Raw genomic sequence first — 13,754 nt, 5'->3', positions numbered from 1 at the left:
GAAATAGAGTTGGCCAAGACTAAGAGGAAAGTAGGGAATGTATACTCTGGGTCAAGTATACAAGGAGAAGATCCATGCTTGAGAAATGTTATACACCAACCTTTGGAGTTGTAAGGTATTTAGCTATTTTGTTGTGGATGATAGTTTTCATAATCTGATTGTATTAACAATGTGTTACAAATGCAAGGGACAGCTCTTCTAAAGTCAGTCATGAAAGATTCACTGACTTCATTACAAAATTGTTGATCAGAGCTTCTCTGGTTAAGAAGGAGTATTTTGTGGTCTGATTGAGCATGTAAGCCAATTTTTATTTAAGGATGATTTTACTCTGAGTATATTTTGTAGAAAATAATGGTACTGGAGTGGAGTTGACCTGTTAGCTCAGTTGGTTATAGTATGGTGCAGAGGTCAAGGGTTCAACCTCTCTACCGGCCAGCCACCAAAAAAGAAAAGAAAAGAATGGTACTGGAAATAAGGACTAGTAGAGTTCACAACTTTTTAACTGGTAAAATATGTTTATTACTAATTAGATATGTCTTCTTTGGGGATCTTTCTTATAGGTCAAAGTTAGTTGAAGTGAGTGCTGTTCAGCCCAACATTGCCAACTTTGGGAGATCCTTGCTGGGTGGCTACTGCTCATCTTATGTGCCTGACTTTGTTCTTCAAGGAATTGGTAGTGATGAGAGGCTCCGTCTGTGTCTCTTTTCAGATTTGTCTCATGCTGTGCAGGTGAGTGACCATCACTGTTCTTGAATTTATTTAGAACAAACTCTGTTAACCAGCAGAACACAGAATTACAGAATTGCTTTGTATTTTTGGTCACACTTCACTGTATAATACGATCATTGTTCTTTAAATCCATCACTTTATATACAGCCCCTGTGTCTTTGTACCTATCACCATGAAAGCAAGTAGAGAGTTCCAGGAATCTATCCAAATGGAAATCTGAAATATAGAAAGTATTTCTGTATTCATAGATGTCCATCGACTAGATTATTTACTGTATCAAAAAATTACAAATGCTTAAACATAAATGGAATTATTCTCTTAATTTTCTTTTCAGATTATTCACTGCTTATATATTGACAAACTTGACTTTGGTATATTGATCTTGTATCCTGTAACCATGCTGAATTCTTACTAGTTCTGTTAGTTTTTTTGTACAAATTCCTTAGGATTTTCTACATATAGGTCCATGTCATCAGTACACAGCCTTATATCTTTCATTCCAATTTGGATGCATTTCACTTCTTTTCTCTCCTCCCTTTCTCCCTCCCTCTTTCGATACAGTGTTTCATGGAAGCTGTGACAGTGGCCATCATTCTTCCTGATCTTAGAGAGAAAAACACTGAGTCTTTCATTAATGTGATATTAGCTGTAGGGTTCTTGTAGATGCTTTTTATCAGGTGGAGGGAGTTTCCTTCTATTCCTAGTCTTTGGAATATTTTTCCCCCCCCGCACCTTTTAAATCATGAATAGGTGTGGGATTTTCTCAAATGCTTTCTCTGTGCCTGTTGAGAAAATCATGTGTTTTTTCTTTTTTAAACTGTTAATGTCATGAATTACAATGACTAATTTTTAAATGTTAAACCAACCCTTGTATTCCTAGGAAAAAATCCTAATTGGTCCTAGTATACAGTCCTTTTTATAAGTTGCAGATTTGATTTATTAATATTTTGTTGTGGATTTTGGAGTCTGTATTTCTGAGAGGGCATCGATCTGTAGTTTTCTTTTTTTGATGTCTTTGTCCAGCTTTGATATCGGGGAATACCAGCCTCATAGTATGAGTTGGGAAGTATTTCTTCTTCCTCTGTTTTCTGGAAGTTTCTAGAGGATTTGTACTTTTTTTTCTCTAAATGTTTGATAGAATTCACCAGTAAAGCCATCTGGGCCTGTACATTTTAAGATGAGAATATTTTAAATTTATTTACTTTTTATACATCTATTTAGATTTTCTATTTCTTCCTGAGTCAGTTTTGGTAATTTTAGTAATTTTGTCTTTCTAGAAATATGTTAGTTTCATTTATGTGGTCCAGTTTTATAGAATAAAGTTGTTTATGCACTTATAATCCTTTTAATTTCTGTAATGTCACTGGTAATGTTCCCTCTTTTATTCCTGAATTTTGTAATTTTGTTTGTTTGTTTGTTTTTGTTTTTGTTTTTTTCTTCTCTAAAAGGTAGGAGCTTCTGCATAGAGGAGTTTATTCATGGCTTGGCTTAAAAATGTAGATATTTTTTGCTCATATGCATCAAGGATCAGCGAGCCATGGCCCATGGGCCAAATAGTCCTGCTTTTTGTAAATAAGGTTTTATTGGAACACAACAATAGCCATTTATTTACATATTCTATGGTTGTTTTCATGCTGAACAACAGAGTTGAATCATTGAGACAGAAACTTTTTCACACCCAAAGGCCTAAAATATTATCTGTCTGGCCCTTTAGAGAAAAATGTTCCAAATTCTCTTTCTAACCTGAAGGTTTGTCAGTTGGCTCTAAATATTTCAAATTGTACTTTTAATCTCAGTCTTGTTGATGCCATTCCATTTGGTTAGTGGTGAAGAAATCCTTACCTTTCTAAATACAGAAAGATGTTGAAGTACGAGCATTGTAGGGCCACTCTCTTTCTGATAGTCATGCTTTGTACTTAATTTCATTTTCGGTTTTTGTATATAAATCATGGGAAACCAAGGGTGTAACCATGTGCCTTGTGTCCCTTTTATCAGTATATGAGAGTTTAAGTATTATATTTCACTGTACCTTAAATTTTGTAATTATAAAGTATCATTTAAGCAAATGCTTGTGATAAGAGTTTAAACAATATAAAGGTATACAGAGTAAAAAGCAGTAACTCTTCTTCATACTTTTAATATTCCTACTTCTTCACAGAGATCTTCATGATAAAGAGCTTGATTTGCACATTTTCATTCTTTTTAATACATTTTTATTCAGATATAGATCTAATTTTTAAAATCATAACTGGGAAATAATGTATGGCTGTGCAGTGACTTTTTTTTTCATTTAACACTATATCCTGTAGAACCATGTTGATTTGCCTCCTTTTTTTTTTTTTTTCCCTCATTATCTAGAACCCAGTCTACATTTATTTATTTATTTATTTTTTAAACTTTTATTTTGTCGATATACATTGTGGCTGATTATTGCTCCCCATCACCAAAACCTCCCTCCCTTCTCCCTCCCCCCTCCCCCCCAACAATGTCCTTTCTGTTTGCTTGTCGTATCAACTTCAAGTAATTGTGGTTGTTATATCTTCTTCCCCCCCCCCGTTTTGTGTGTGTGTGTGTGTGTGCGTGTGTGCGCGCGTGTGCGTGTGTGTGTGTGTGAATTTATATATTAATTTTTAGCTCCCACCAATAAGTGAGAACATGTGGTATTTCTCTTTCTGTGCCTGACTTGTTTCACTTAATATAATTCTCTCGAGGTCAATCCATGTTGTTGCAAATGTGATTTGCCTCCTTTTTAACTGCTATATTCATTCTCTGTATATACGTCTTGGTAAAATAGAAAAATCTAGTGCACATAAGCAACAAGGTATTTTCTGTCATCAAGGGATAGCTGAGGCATATTCATGCCTGACAGATTGGGATAGTTAGCACAGAATCTTACCATTGACTTGTGTGATAAGTCCTATTCTGTATTTAAAACGTCTATTTCTTTCCAGGTAAAAAACATTTCTTCCAATTGCCTGGCACATTGTTGACACTCAGTAAATTTGTCAAATAGATGAATGATTAAAAACTGGTGAAAGTTAACTTCTAGATTAAAGAATACAGAGTTCTGATAATCAATACAAAGTTTCTAGCTGTGATGATTTCTATAAGAGGTCTCAGGGTATTTGTTATTGAGTTAATTAACTATTCCATTTTCTTCTGTTAAAGATTTTTTGATGGTAGCTGTCAGATTTAATAGTATTTTTCTTCTGTTGTTTGTTAGTAAATTTACATTGCCTCATTCCATTAGCATTACCTTTGAAAACTTTATTTGCTTATCATAAGATTAATTCTTTTTTCCCCCAGCATCCAGTGTTGGACGAACCAATAGCAGAGGCTGTCTGTATTATAGCTGACATGGATAAATGGACTGTCCAAGTAGCCAGTAGCCAGAGACGAGTGACAGATAATAAATTGGGAAAGGAAGTATTGGTTTCCAGTCTTGTTTCCAATCTGCTTCATTCCACTCTTCAGCTTTATAAGCACAATTTGTCTCCGAATTTTGTAAGTATATGTAAAAAAGAAATTTTTTTTTTTTTTTTTTGGCTGCTGGCTGGTGTGGGGATCTGAACCCTTGACCCTGGTGTTAGTTATAGTACTGCGCTCTAACCAACTGAGCTAATCAGCTAGCCCCAGAAATGTAAAGTTTGAATTACTTTGAGGACTCTCATAGGTGACTAAATTCTACTTAGTATTGTGCCTATATTAAATACTGCTGCCAGCTTCATCATTATTTTTCTGAAAAGAGGTGTTATGGACTGAATGTTTGTGTCCCCTGAAAATTCATATGTTGAAGCCCTAACCCCCAATGTGACAATATTTGGATATGGGGCCTTTGGGAGGTAATTAAGATTAGATTAGGTTTTGAGGGTGGACCCTTATGATGGGATTAGTAGCTTAATAAGGTTGAGGAAGAGAGAGAGATTGTTCTCTCTCTGCTGTGTGAGAACACAAGAAGGCAGCCATCTATTAGCCAGGAAGAGAGCCCTCAGCAGAACCCCACCATGTGTGCACCCTAATTTTGGACTTCTATCCTCCAGAACTGTGAGAAAATAAATCTCCATTGTTTAAGCCACCCAGTCTGTAGCATTTTGTCATGGCATCCTGAGCTGAGACAGTAGGGGATATGTACATGTCTGTATATTCTGATTTTAGCAGCCAGAATTTTTGATCATGTGCGATATGGTCATGCAACATCCCCAAGCTTTGTATAGAATGCCAGTGCGTTCTGGACGCTCATTGTCAAGTAAGGACTTTGAACGATTCCTCTTCGTACTACTGATAATTTCTTACTAAAGATGCCATTTCCAACTTTCAAGGTTCTTTCTCATGTTAGAAGAACTATAATATAACATAGTTAAAAAGCTCTGTACATCAACATGATAAAGTTCATCTATGACAGACCCGTAGTTAACATCTTACTCAAGGGTGAAAGACTGAAGGCTTTTCCCCTAAGATCAGGAACACGACAAGGATATCCACTTTGACCACTTCCATTCAACATGGTATTGGAAGTTCTAGCCAGAGAAACTAGGCAAGAAAAAGAAGCAAAAGATTTCAAAATTAGAAAGGAAGAAGTAAAATTATGTCTGTGTGCAGATGACATGATTTTATATGTAGAAAATGTAAAGATTCCACAAAAAAACTGGTAGACCAAATAAATTAAGCAAATTTGCAGGATATGCAGCATGCAAAAATAAGTTGCATTCTTATACACTAGCAATGAACAATCTCAAAAGGAAATTAAGAAAACAGTTCTTAAAATAACATCAAGAATAAATTACATACAAATAAATTTAACCAAAGAGGCAAAAGTCTTGTACACTGAAAACTACAAAACATTGCTGAAAGAAATTAAAGAAAGATCTAAAATAAATGAAAGCACATCCATGTTCATGGATTAGAAGAGTTAATATTGTTAAAATCCCAAAGCAAGCTACAGATTCAATGTAATCCCTATCAAAATCCCATTGACGTTTTTTTGCAGAAATTGGAAAACCTATCTTAAAATTCATTTGGAATTTCAAGGGATCCCCAAAGAGCCAAAACATTCCTGAAAAAGAACAAAGTTGGGGGACAATTCCCAATTTCAAAACTTACGACAAAGCTACCAAAATTAAAACGTTGTGATACTAGCATAGGGACAGGCATATAGACTACTGGAATGGAATGGTGAGCCATAAAATAAACCCTCACATATAAGGTTAATTGATTTTTGATAAGGGTGCCAAGACCATTCGATAAGGAAAGGAGTCTTTTTAACAGAAGATGCTAGGAAAACTGAATGTCACATGCCAAAGAATGCCAAAAAATGAAGTTGAGTCCTTTATGCCTTATACAGAAATGAACTCAAAATGGATCAAAGATCTAAACTTAACTAAAACTATGAAAATTTTATAAGAAAACAGGAGATAATCTTCATGACTGGATATGGCAGTGATTTCTTGAATTTTGACACCAAAGGCATTGGTAACAATAGTAAAAAATAGAAAAATTCAACATCATTAAATAAAAACTTTTATCAGCTATCCACAGAGTGAAAAGATAACCCACAGAATGGGAGAAAATATTTGCAAATCATGTATCTGAAAAGGGATTGATATCCAGAGTATATAAAGCACTCCTACAGCTCAACAACAAAAAGGCAAATAAATTAAAAAATGGGCAAAGGACTTGAATAGGCATTTCACCAAAGAAAAATATACAAATGGCTAGTAAGCACCTGAAATATTTCAACATCATTAGTCATTAGGGAAATGCAAATAAAACCACCATGAGACGCTGCTTCACAGCCATAATGATGACTATGGTCAGAAAACCAATAACAAATACTAAGTATTGGCCAGTGGGGAGAAATTGGAACCCTTGTGCATTGCTGGTGGGAATGTAAAATGGTGTAGGTGCTGTGGAAGATAGTTTACAGTTCCTCAAAAAGTTTAACATAGTATTACCATATAATCTAGCAATTCCACTTCTACATTATGCACAAAAGAATGGAAAGCAGGGACTTAAACAGATAATAGTATCCTAATGTTCATAGCAGCATTATTCACAATAGCCAAAAGTTAGAAATAACCTAAGTGTCCATCAGCAAATGAATGGATAAACAAAATGAGGCATAATACACACAATGCAGTATTTATTAAGCCAGAAAAAGAAATGAAATTCTGATACATGCTACAATATGGATGGACTTCACAAACATTATGCTAAGTCAAATAAGCCAGACACAGAAAGACAAATATTGTATGAGTCCACTTATATGAGATACCTCAAATATGTAAATTGATAAGGACAGAAAGTAGAATAATGGGCTGGGGAGAAAGAGGGAATGAGGAGTTATTGTTTAATGGATACAGAGTTTCTGTTTGGGATGATGAAAAAATTCTGGAAGTGGATAGTGGTGATGGTTGTACAACATTGTGAATACACTTAATGCCAATGAATTATATAATTTAAAATGGTTAATATGGTAAATGGTAATAATATTTTATATATCCATATATTCTGTAGTTACTAATTTTTCCTTCACTGAAGTCCATTTGGTTGTGTTTTTCCAATAATAAAATGAGTTTTATTAGGAGGTTTTAATAGCTGATTTTCATTGGAAAGTATTTAGTATTTTAAAACTTGAAACTCGTATTTTTTCCTCAAACATATATAGCATCAAGTCACATGAAAAAAATAACCTATTTTAGTAAATTGAGCAAATTAATTGACAATAAACCAAATGTATTTGTTTTAATTTGTAATGTTCCAGTTTAGAAACATCTCTCTTATAGTAAGGACTACAGAGCATTCTCTGTGGAATATGGCAAGCTGGTTTTTACTCTCCACAAGTGAATACAGCCTTTCCAATGCAAATATATATATCAATTTATAAAAATGTTACATTTATCAAATTTGAAATGAAAACATATTTTTAAACATTTTGGAAATGGATTGTGGTGTTCGTTGCATAACATTTTGAATGTAATGAATGTCACTGAATTATACACTTAAAAATGGCTATAAATAATGAATATGCTAATAATATTTAAAATAAATTTTAAAAACCGGTTATAATGGTAAATTTTATGTTATGCATATTTTATTGCAATTATAAAAAAAACACTACAGAAGCTAATCTTTGATATGGGCTAGAAAGTTTTACACTCCTTTTTAGCTAAAGCTATATACTTTAAAAATGTGCTCCAAATTTTAGTCCATGTTGGAATAACTGAATAGAATAGTCAAAAACATGATGCTTTGGAATTTGCCATCACTTGGAGTTGGAAACTATTTTCTGACCTGGTTCTTGCTTCCTTCCTAACTGCAGTGTGTAATGCATCTTGAAGACCGGTTGCAGGAGCTTTACTTCAAAAGCAAAATGCTGTCTGAATACCTTAGGGGGCAGATGCGTGTTCATGTCAAGGAGCTGGGAGTGGTTCTGGGGTATGTTCATGGTTTCTTTTCTGGTTTTGCTTTCTCATTGCTCTGTCTTTAGGCAAGGAGTATTCTTCAGAATTGCCCTTTTTCCTTTTAAGGGTCTTTTGTTAGAAGCTGGACACTTATCATTTAGGTTGCTTTATACCATGTAAAAGCAGATTCTCTGTCATCCACTGATCTGAAAGGCATTGTTCCTTGTGCTATTACATAGAGTATGTTGAGAATATAATCGGAATGAACGAAAATTTAAATCTTTGTCTTAGGAAAAATGTGTTCTTTCTTTATTAAATATGTTGTAGACTCATTATTCCAAGCATCTTCTCTGCCTTCCAAATGAGCAGATTGAACAGCCTCTGTAGAGTGTAGTACATTATCTCCATTTTATTTTTCCTTCCCCATTATCTATATATTATGTTTGCCTCCTCTAGTTATTCCTTAGAAGCAAACACTTACCTAAAATGCTAACTGAGGAAGAAACAGGGAGTTGGTAGGGGGCATAGGATAGTCCTATTTCATTATGTTCTGTGGTCACTGTTCCTACGTTCTGTGGCCACTTTTTGTGTGTGTGGATGTGTAAAATGATTCACAGGTCATTTTTTTAAAGGCTAGTTGAAGAAATTAAAACAACTAAAACTTTTATCTAATTCAGCTTTTATGAAGGGAAAAGGAGCCAACATCACTGAGAACCTACTGTATGTCAGAAACCAAATTAAATTTATTAGTGTTACTCCTTCTTTTTTTATTATTATTATTTTTTTTTTTCCATAGCCCCAGTGTGGGAAACCCCTTAATTCTTATAGTTATCCTGCAGTGTGTAGGCAGTATCATCCAGATGGAAAAAGATGATTCTAGAACTGAGTAGGGATTTGAATGAGTCCATATCTTTCTGACTCCAGATCCTATTTATATACCATGATACTGCATTGAGGCTTTTGATTTGAGTAGTACAGAGAGAATGGTTCTCCAGTATTTGGGAAATCAGTAATAGGATATAATCTTGTTTTTCTGGGGAGTGAAGAGAGAGAGAGAATGAGTGTGTGTTTGTGTTGAATGCCTTTATTTTAAAAAAAATTTAAACTAGTTTTTAAAATAATGTGCATATAACCAAAGTTCACCATGCATTTTGGCATAAAATGAAAAGTAAGTTGTCATAACTTTACATCAGCTTCCAACTATTAATAGATTGTTTATTCTTATAAAATTGTTAAATGTATAATATAAAAATATAAATCAATTTATACTCTATATGTCATTGTGCAACTTCCCTTGAATGTTTGTTCATGTAAGAACATACTGATCTATTTTATTGTTTTTAGTGGCTGTACAGCATTCCACTGTATTTTGGAATTTAGATTATTTTAAGTTTTTCGCTATTATAAACCAATGCAGGAATGAATATAAATCTTTGACATTTGTAGGATAAATTACTTGAAGTAGAATTTTTGGTTATAGGACATGTATGTTAATTTTTTTGTAAACTTTGATAGATAATACTGAATGCTATCCAGAAATTACCAGTATAAATTCCCACAAACAGTGAGAAGCACACTTTTCTCACTATTGGCTATTAACCAACTTTTTAATCTTTGCCAAGCTACTGGCTGAAAAATGGCATCTAATTTTATTCAAATTTTTCTACTCTGAGTGAGTCTGAGTAAATTTTTCTATGTTTATTGGCCATTTTTATTTTTCTATAAATTATTAATGGTAGGATGTATTTTTAAGAAGTTTCAACATTTCTTCCAGTATGTTTTTGCTGCTGTTGTTATTGTTGTTTTTTGTTTTTTGTTTTTTATAGTGCATCATGTTACAGAAACATTCTTATCCAAAACAATCTGGGTGTACACTATTATTCTATTATTATACTAGATTGTGTTTTTTAAACATTGTGCCTGACCAAATAAATGTATGGTCAATCAGCAGGTCAGTGAGATGCTATCCTGTATCAGTGACTTTGTTACCTTTGAGTTTCAGAGGCTTACTTTTTTTAAAATCCATGGTTCTCAGTTTTACTTACTGAGAACTTGACTTTCATTATCTTCAACTCTCTTACCCCTTTTCTTTTGGCCACAGTGGCCTAGATCCTTAACTGCTCAGGTGTAGTGATGTTACTGGTAGAGGCCATTGCCTGTAGGATTCATGTCCAGGGTACAGAAAGCCTTAACTGAGATTATTTTTTTTTTTTATTCCAGGATTGAATCCAGCGATCTTCCTCTACTGGCTGCTGTAGCAAGCACTCACTCTCCCTATGTTGCTCAAATACTGCTTTAACATGCGTAAAGGTTGTGACAAATTAACTTCGGTGAAAAGTTTAGTAGAAACCGAGGAAGCAGATACAACATACATTTATGGAATTGTTTTTTTCCCTGTTAGATTTCTATCTGAATGAGTCAGTCACTGGTATATCCTGAATTAATTGCATTACATAGTCTGTCTACGATGGATGGCTTTTTCTTTTTGACTGGACTTTTGGGTAGTGGTAGATTTTTAATCATGTGAAACTAAAGCTGCATACAAAATTGGGGGGGGGGGGACATTTGAAAAAGCCAAATTGTCACTTAGAAATTTTTACAAAATGAATAATATCAAGGAATTTCATGTGATCACTATGATGTTGTCACACTCATAAATAGCAACAGATGTCTCATGATTAAATGGCCAAGAAATAGTCATTTCATTTGTTTTTAATTGTTTATTTCTACGGTACAGAGAGACCTATATAACCTTGATTATTTGTTATTTTGTTTTGCAATTCAAAACAGCTAATTTCTGGTTATTTCTCAAAGTATGAGGGGACTTCAAAAAGTTCATAGAAAAATGGAATTGAAAGATAATACAAATTTCTCCATGAATTTTTTGAAATCCCCTTGTATTTTAAACAGTCTGTTCATTGTAACAGACTCAAAATAATGAGTAAATGTGTGTTGTTAACCAACCAAGTGTACATATGTATCTTTTTTAAAAAAGCAGAAGTAGGAATACAAGATTGGTAAACATACCTTTTTAAAAAATATTTTCAACTAGTATTAACTGTATGTAATGTCAAAATGTTACTTTCTAGTGATTTTTCTGTTTCATGCACTCTAAAATACAAGTAAAGTTAATCTTTTTTTAAGGCTGAGGAATGTAGATTCCCCAAATAAGAATACTACTTTATACCATTTGTTTATAAGTATGAGCTAATTCTTATAAATATTAATATTTACCTATTCACTAATTTAATAAATGAAAAATAGGATTGAAAATTGCACCAAAGCATTGGAAAAAATAATACTATTTTCTTTAAAAGTGCTCAGGTAGCCGAGGCCCTGGTTTTTGGAATCAGCTTTTCTTAAACCCATAGGAGCCAAATATTTGTTTCTGTGCTTAATAATATTCAATTTACACTAATAGAACTCAAAAATCTTAAAATTGTTCTTTTCTCTAAGAGCCCTTCCCTTCCAAAAGCTGATTTTTTTTCAAAGATTTCCACTTTTTAATTGTTCTTGTCTTTGTATATACTGTAGAGTGTTGCTTGTAAGAAAGGCTAATATGGAACCAAACTCTTGTAAGTAATGTAAATAGAAAGATGGGTAGATAAAGTTTTCAATACGCTGTACTACCTCAGTTTACTTGAATACTACATTACAGTTTATTCTTTGCTTATCTGATGTAAGGTACTTTTACTGCTAGAAGTAAAATTGGTTCTGCTTTCATTGACTGTTTTCATCATAATTAATTGATTAACTAAAAAAAGAAAACCACTTGCTTATTCAGTTATTAGATACATTTGCTATATAACACATCTATTCTTGCTGATTAAATTTTTAATTATTAACAGAAATTTTCTGTGGTTTGTTTAGTCTCTAAGCTTGAATTTATAGTATTGGGTCACATTTTGCCTTGCTCTTTGTGTATTCAAGAGATCTCCAACTAGACAAAGAGAAAATGGATGTTTTAATGGCTTATAAACCTGAAATTGGTGTGCCTACAATCAGTTTGACCTGTGCTTTCTTAGCTAGTCTCAGTTAGTACCTGATTTTCCCATGGATGACTTGCTGCCGAAGAGTGTTTATGGGTATATTTTCTTTGGCTTAATTTTCTTACTCCATTCATTAACAGAATTCTTCTGTTGTCTAGTTTTGTAATTCTATGAGTCAATCTCCTTGGCAGAATTCAGAATATAGAAAAGTTCAGATGTGGGTCATTGTACATTACTTTTTTTTCTTTTTTTTTTTTTTTTTTTTTAAAAGATGACCGGTAAGGGGATCTTAACCCTTGACTTGGTGTGGTCATCACCACGCTCACCCAGTGAGCGAACCGGCCATCCGTATATGGGATCCGAACCCGGGGCCTTGGTGTTATTAGCACCGCACTCTCCCGAGTGAGCCACGGGCCGGCCCCGTACATTACTTTTTGATAGTAGCTCAGAATCATATGTAGCAGGTAATTAATGTCTGTCTCTGGTGTTTTCTTAATCATCAGACTATTCTCAGTCCTATTGGAAATGTCTAATAAATTACCAGTTAGGAATTCTAGTCTCAATAAGGGGATGGCTTATACTTTTGTTATTCTTAGAACTAAGCTTTGCTGGGGTAGAAAAGGTGTATAGTTTCTTAAAGAATCATTAATCCTTATAGGATTCCTGAGTTTTATTATTATTAACCCTTTTGTAATTTCTGTTAGCTTCATCATAGTCATTCTTTCCTTACACAAAGCCCAACGAAAGAGCTTTAAAGTATGAACTTTAAAAGTATAAAGTATACTTTTAAAGTATAAATGAACTTCTTTAAAGTGTGGTCATTGTGATGAGTGGGAAGAGAGTTATGGCCTGTTTGAAATAATGTTTTCAACTTCTTATGGTACAGACAGATATGTGATACATATCAAAAAAACCCTGTTTGTTACAACAGGAAATGAAAAAGGGATCTTTTACATTATAGAATTAAAACTAATTTTTCCTTGTATATAAACTAATTGGTTTGATTTAAAGTACTCCTGGCTTTTATTAATAAGTCTTAATTTTGAGTTTGAAAATATTAAGTGCAGTAAACATACTAGCACAGATTTCATTTTGTTGCAGTTGGCGTACACTGAGGATGATCAATAAAAAAAAACCAAACAGATTTTACATAATGCCTACTCTTGATAGATGTCTCATGAGAATGTTCTGCTTTCTCTAAGTTATTTAGCTGGTGGATATGTAAAATGTACATAATTGTTCCTTGTTCTGTATACATTTCTCAAATGTACACCTGTATTATAATAACCTCCCAGTTCAAGGGGAAATTTGTGCAATAAATACACATGTCAATTTGATGGATGGTGTTAGTCTTTCTTTCCTATATTAATAAGGTATATGGAACATTAGGGACTCTGGTGTCAGACCATCTGGATTCTTGTCTCAAGTTTGACACTTCTAGGCATGTGACCTTTACATATTGGTAGCTTAGTAAAAACTAGTTCATGAGGTGGTTGTGAGAATCAAGTGAAATAAAGAATTTAGCTCAATGCTGAAATACTGCAAATGCTTAATAAATTTTTGGCTGCTACTCTTACCAGGTAATCTGTCAAACCTTACCACTGTGGTCCTTGCCTATTGTTGGGGGAATTTTTAA

General features: G+C 33.5%; 1 protein-coding gene across 1 annotated transcript in view; it reads left to right on the top strand.

The window, feature by feature from the left end:
• The window catches only part of FNIP1 (folliculin interacting protein 1), a 133,308-nt gene extending 119,853 nt beyond the window's left edge, over nucleotides 1–13,455 (top strand). Inside the window, exons 15-18 of the mRNA XM_063087302.1 lie at nucleotides 561–729; nucleotides 4,036–4,233; nucleotides 8,048–8,163; nucleotides 10,350–13,455. Of these exons, the coding sequence (XP_062943372.1) occupies nucleotides 561–729; nucleotides 4,036–4,233; nucleotides 8,048–8,163; nucleotides 10,350–10,428 (562 nt within the window). The 3' untranslated portion in view covers nucleotides 10,429–13,455. The remainder of the gene's footprint in view (nucleotides 1–560; nucleotides 730–4,035; nucleotides 4,234–8,047; nucleotides 8,164–10,349) is intronic.
• The last annotated feature ends 299 nt before the right edge of the window (nucleotides 13,456–13,754 follow it).

Source organism: Cynocephalus volans, chromosome 2, assembly GCF_027409185.1.
Source record: "Cynocephalus volans isolate mCynVol1 chromosome 2, mCynVol1.pri, whole genome shotgun sequence".
Classification (NCBI taxonomy): Eukaryota; Metazoa; Chordata; class Mammalia; order Dermoptera; family Cynocephalidae; genus Cynocephalus; species Cynocephalus volans.
Note: the sequence above shows the minus strand (reverse complement) of the source record. Positions and strands in the feature narration are given on the sequence as shown.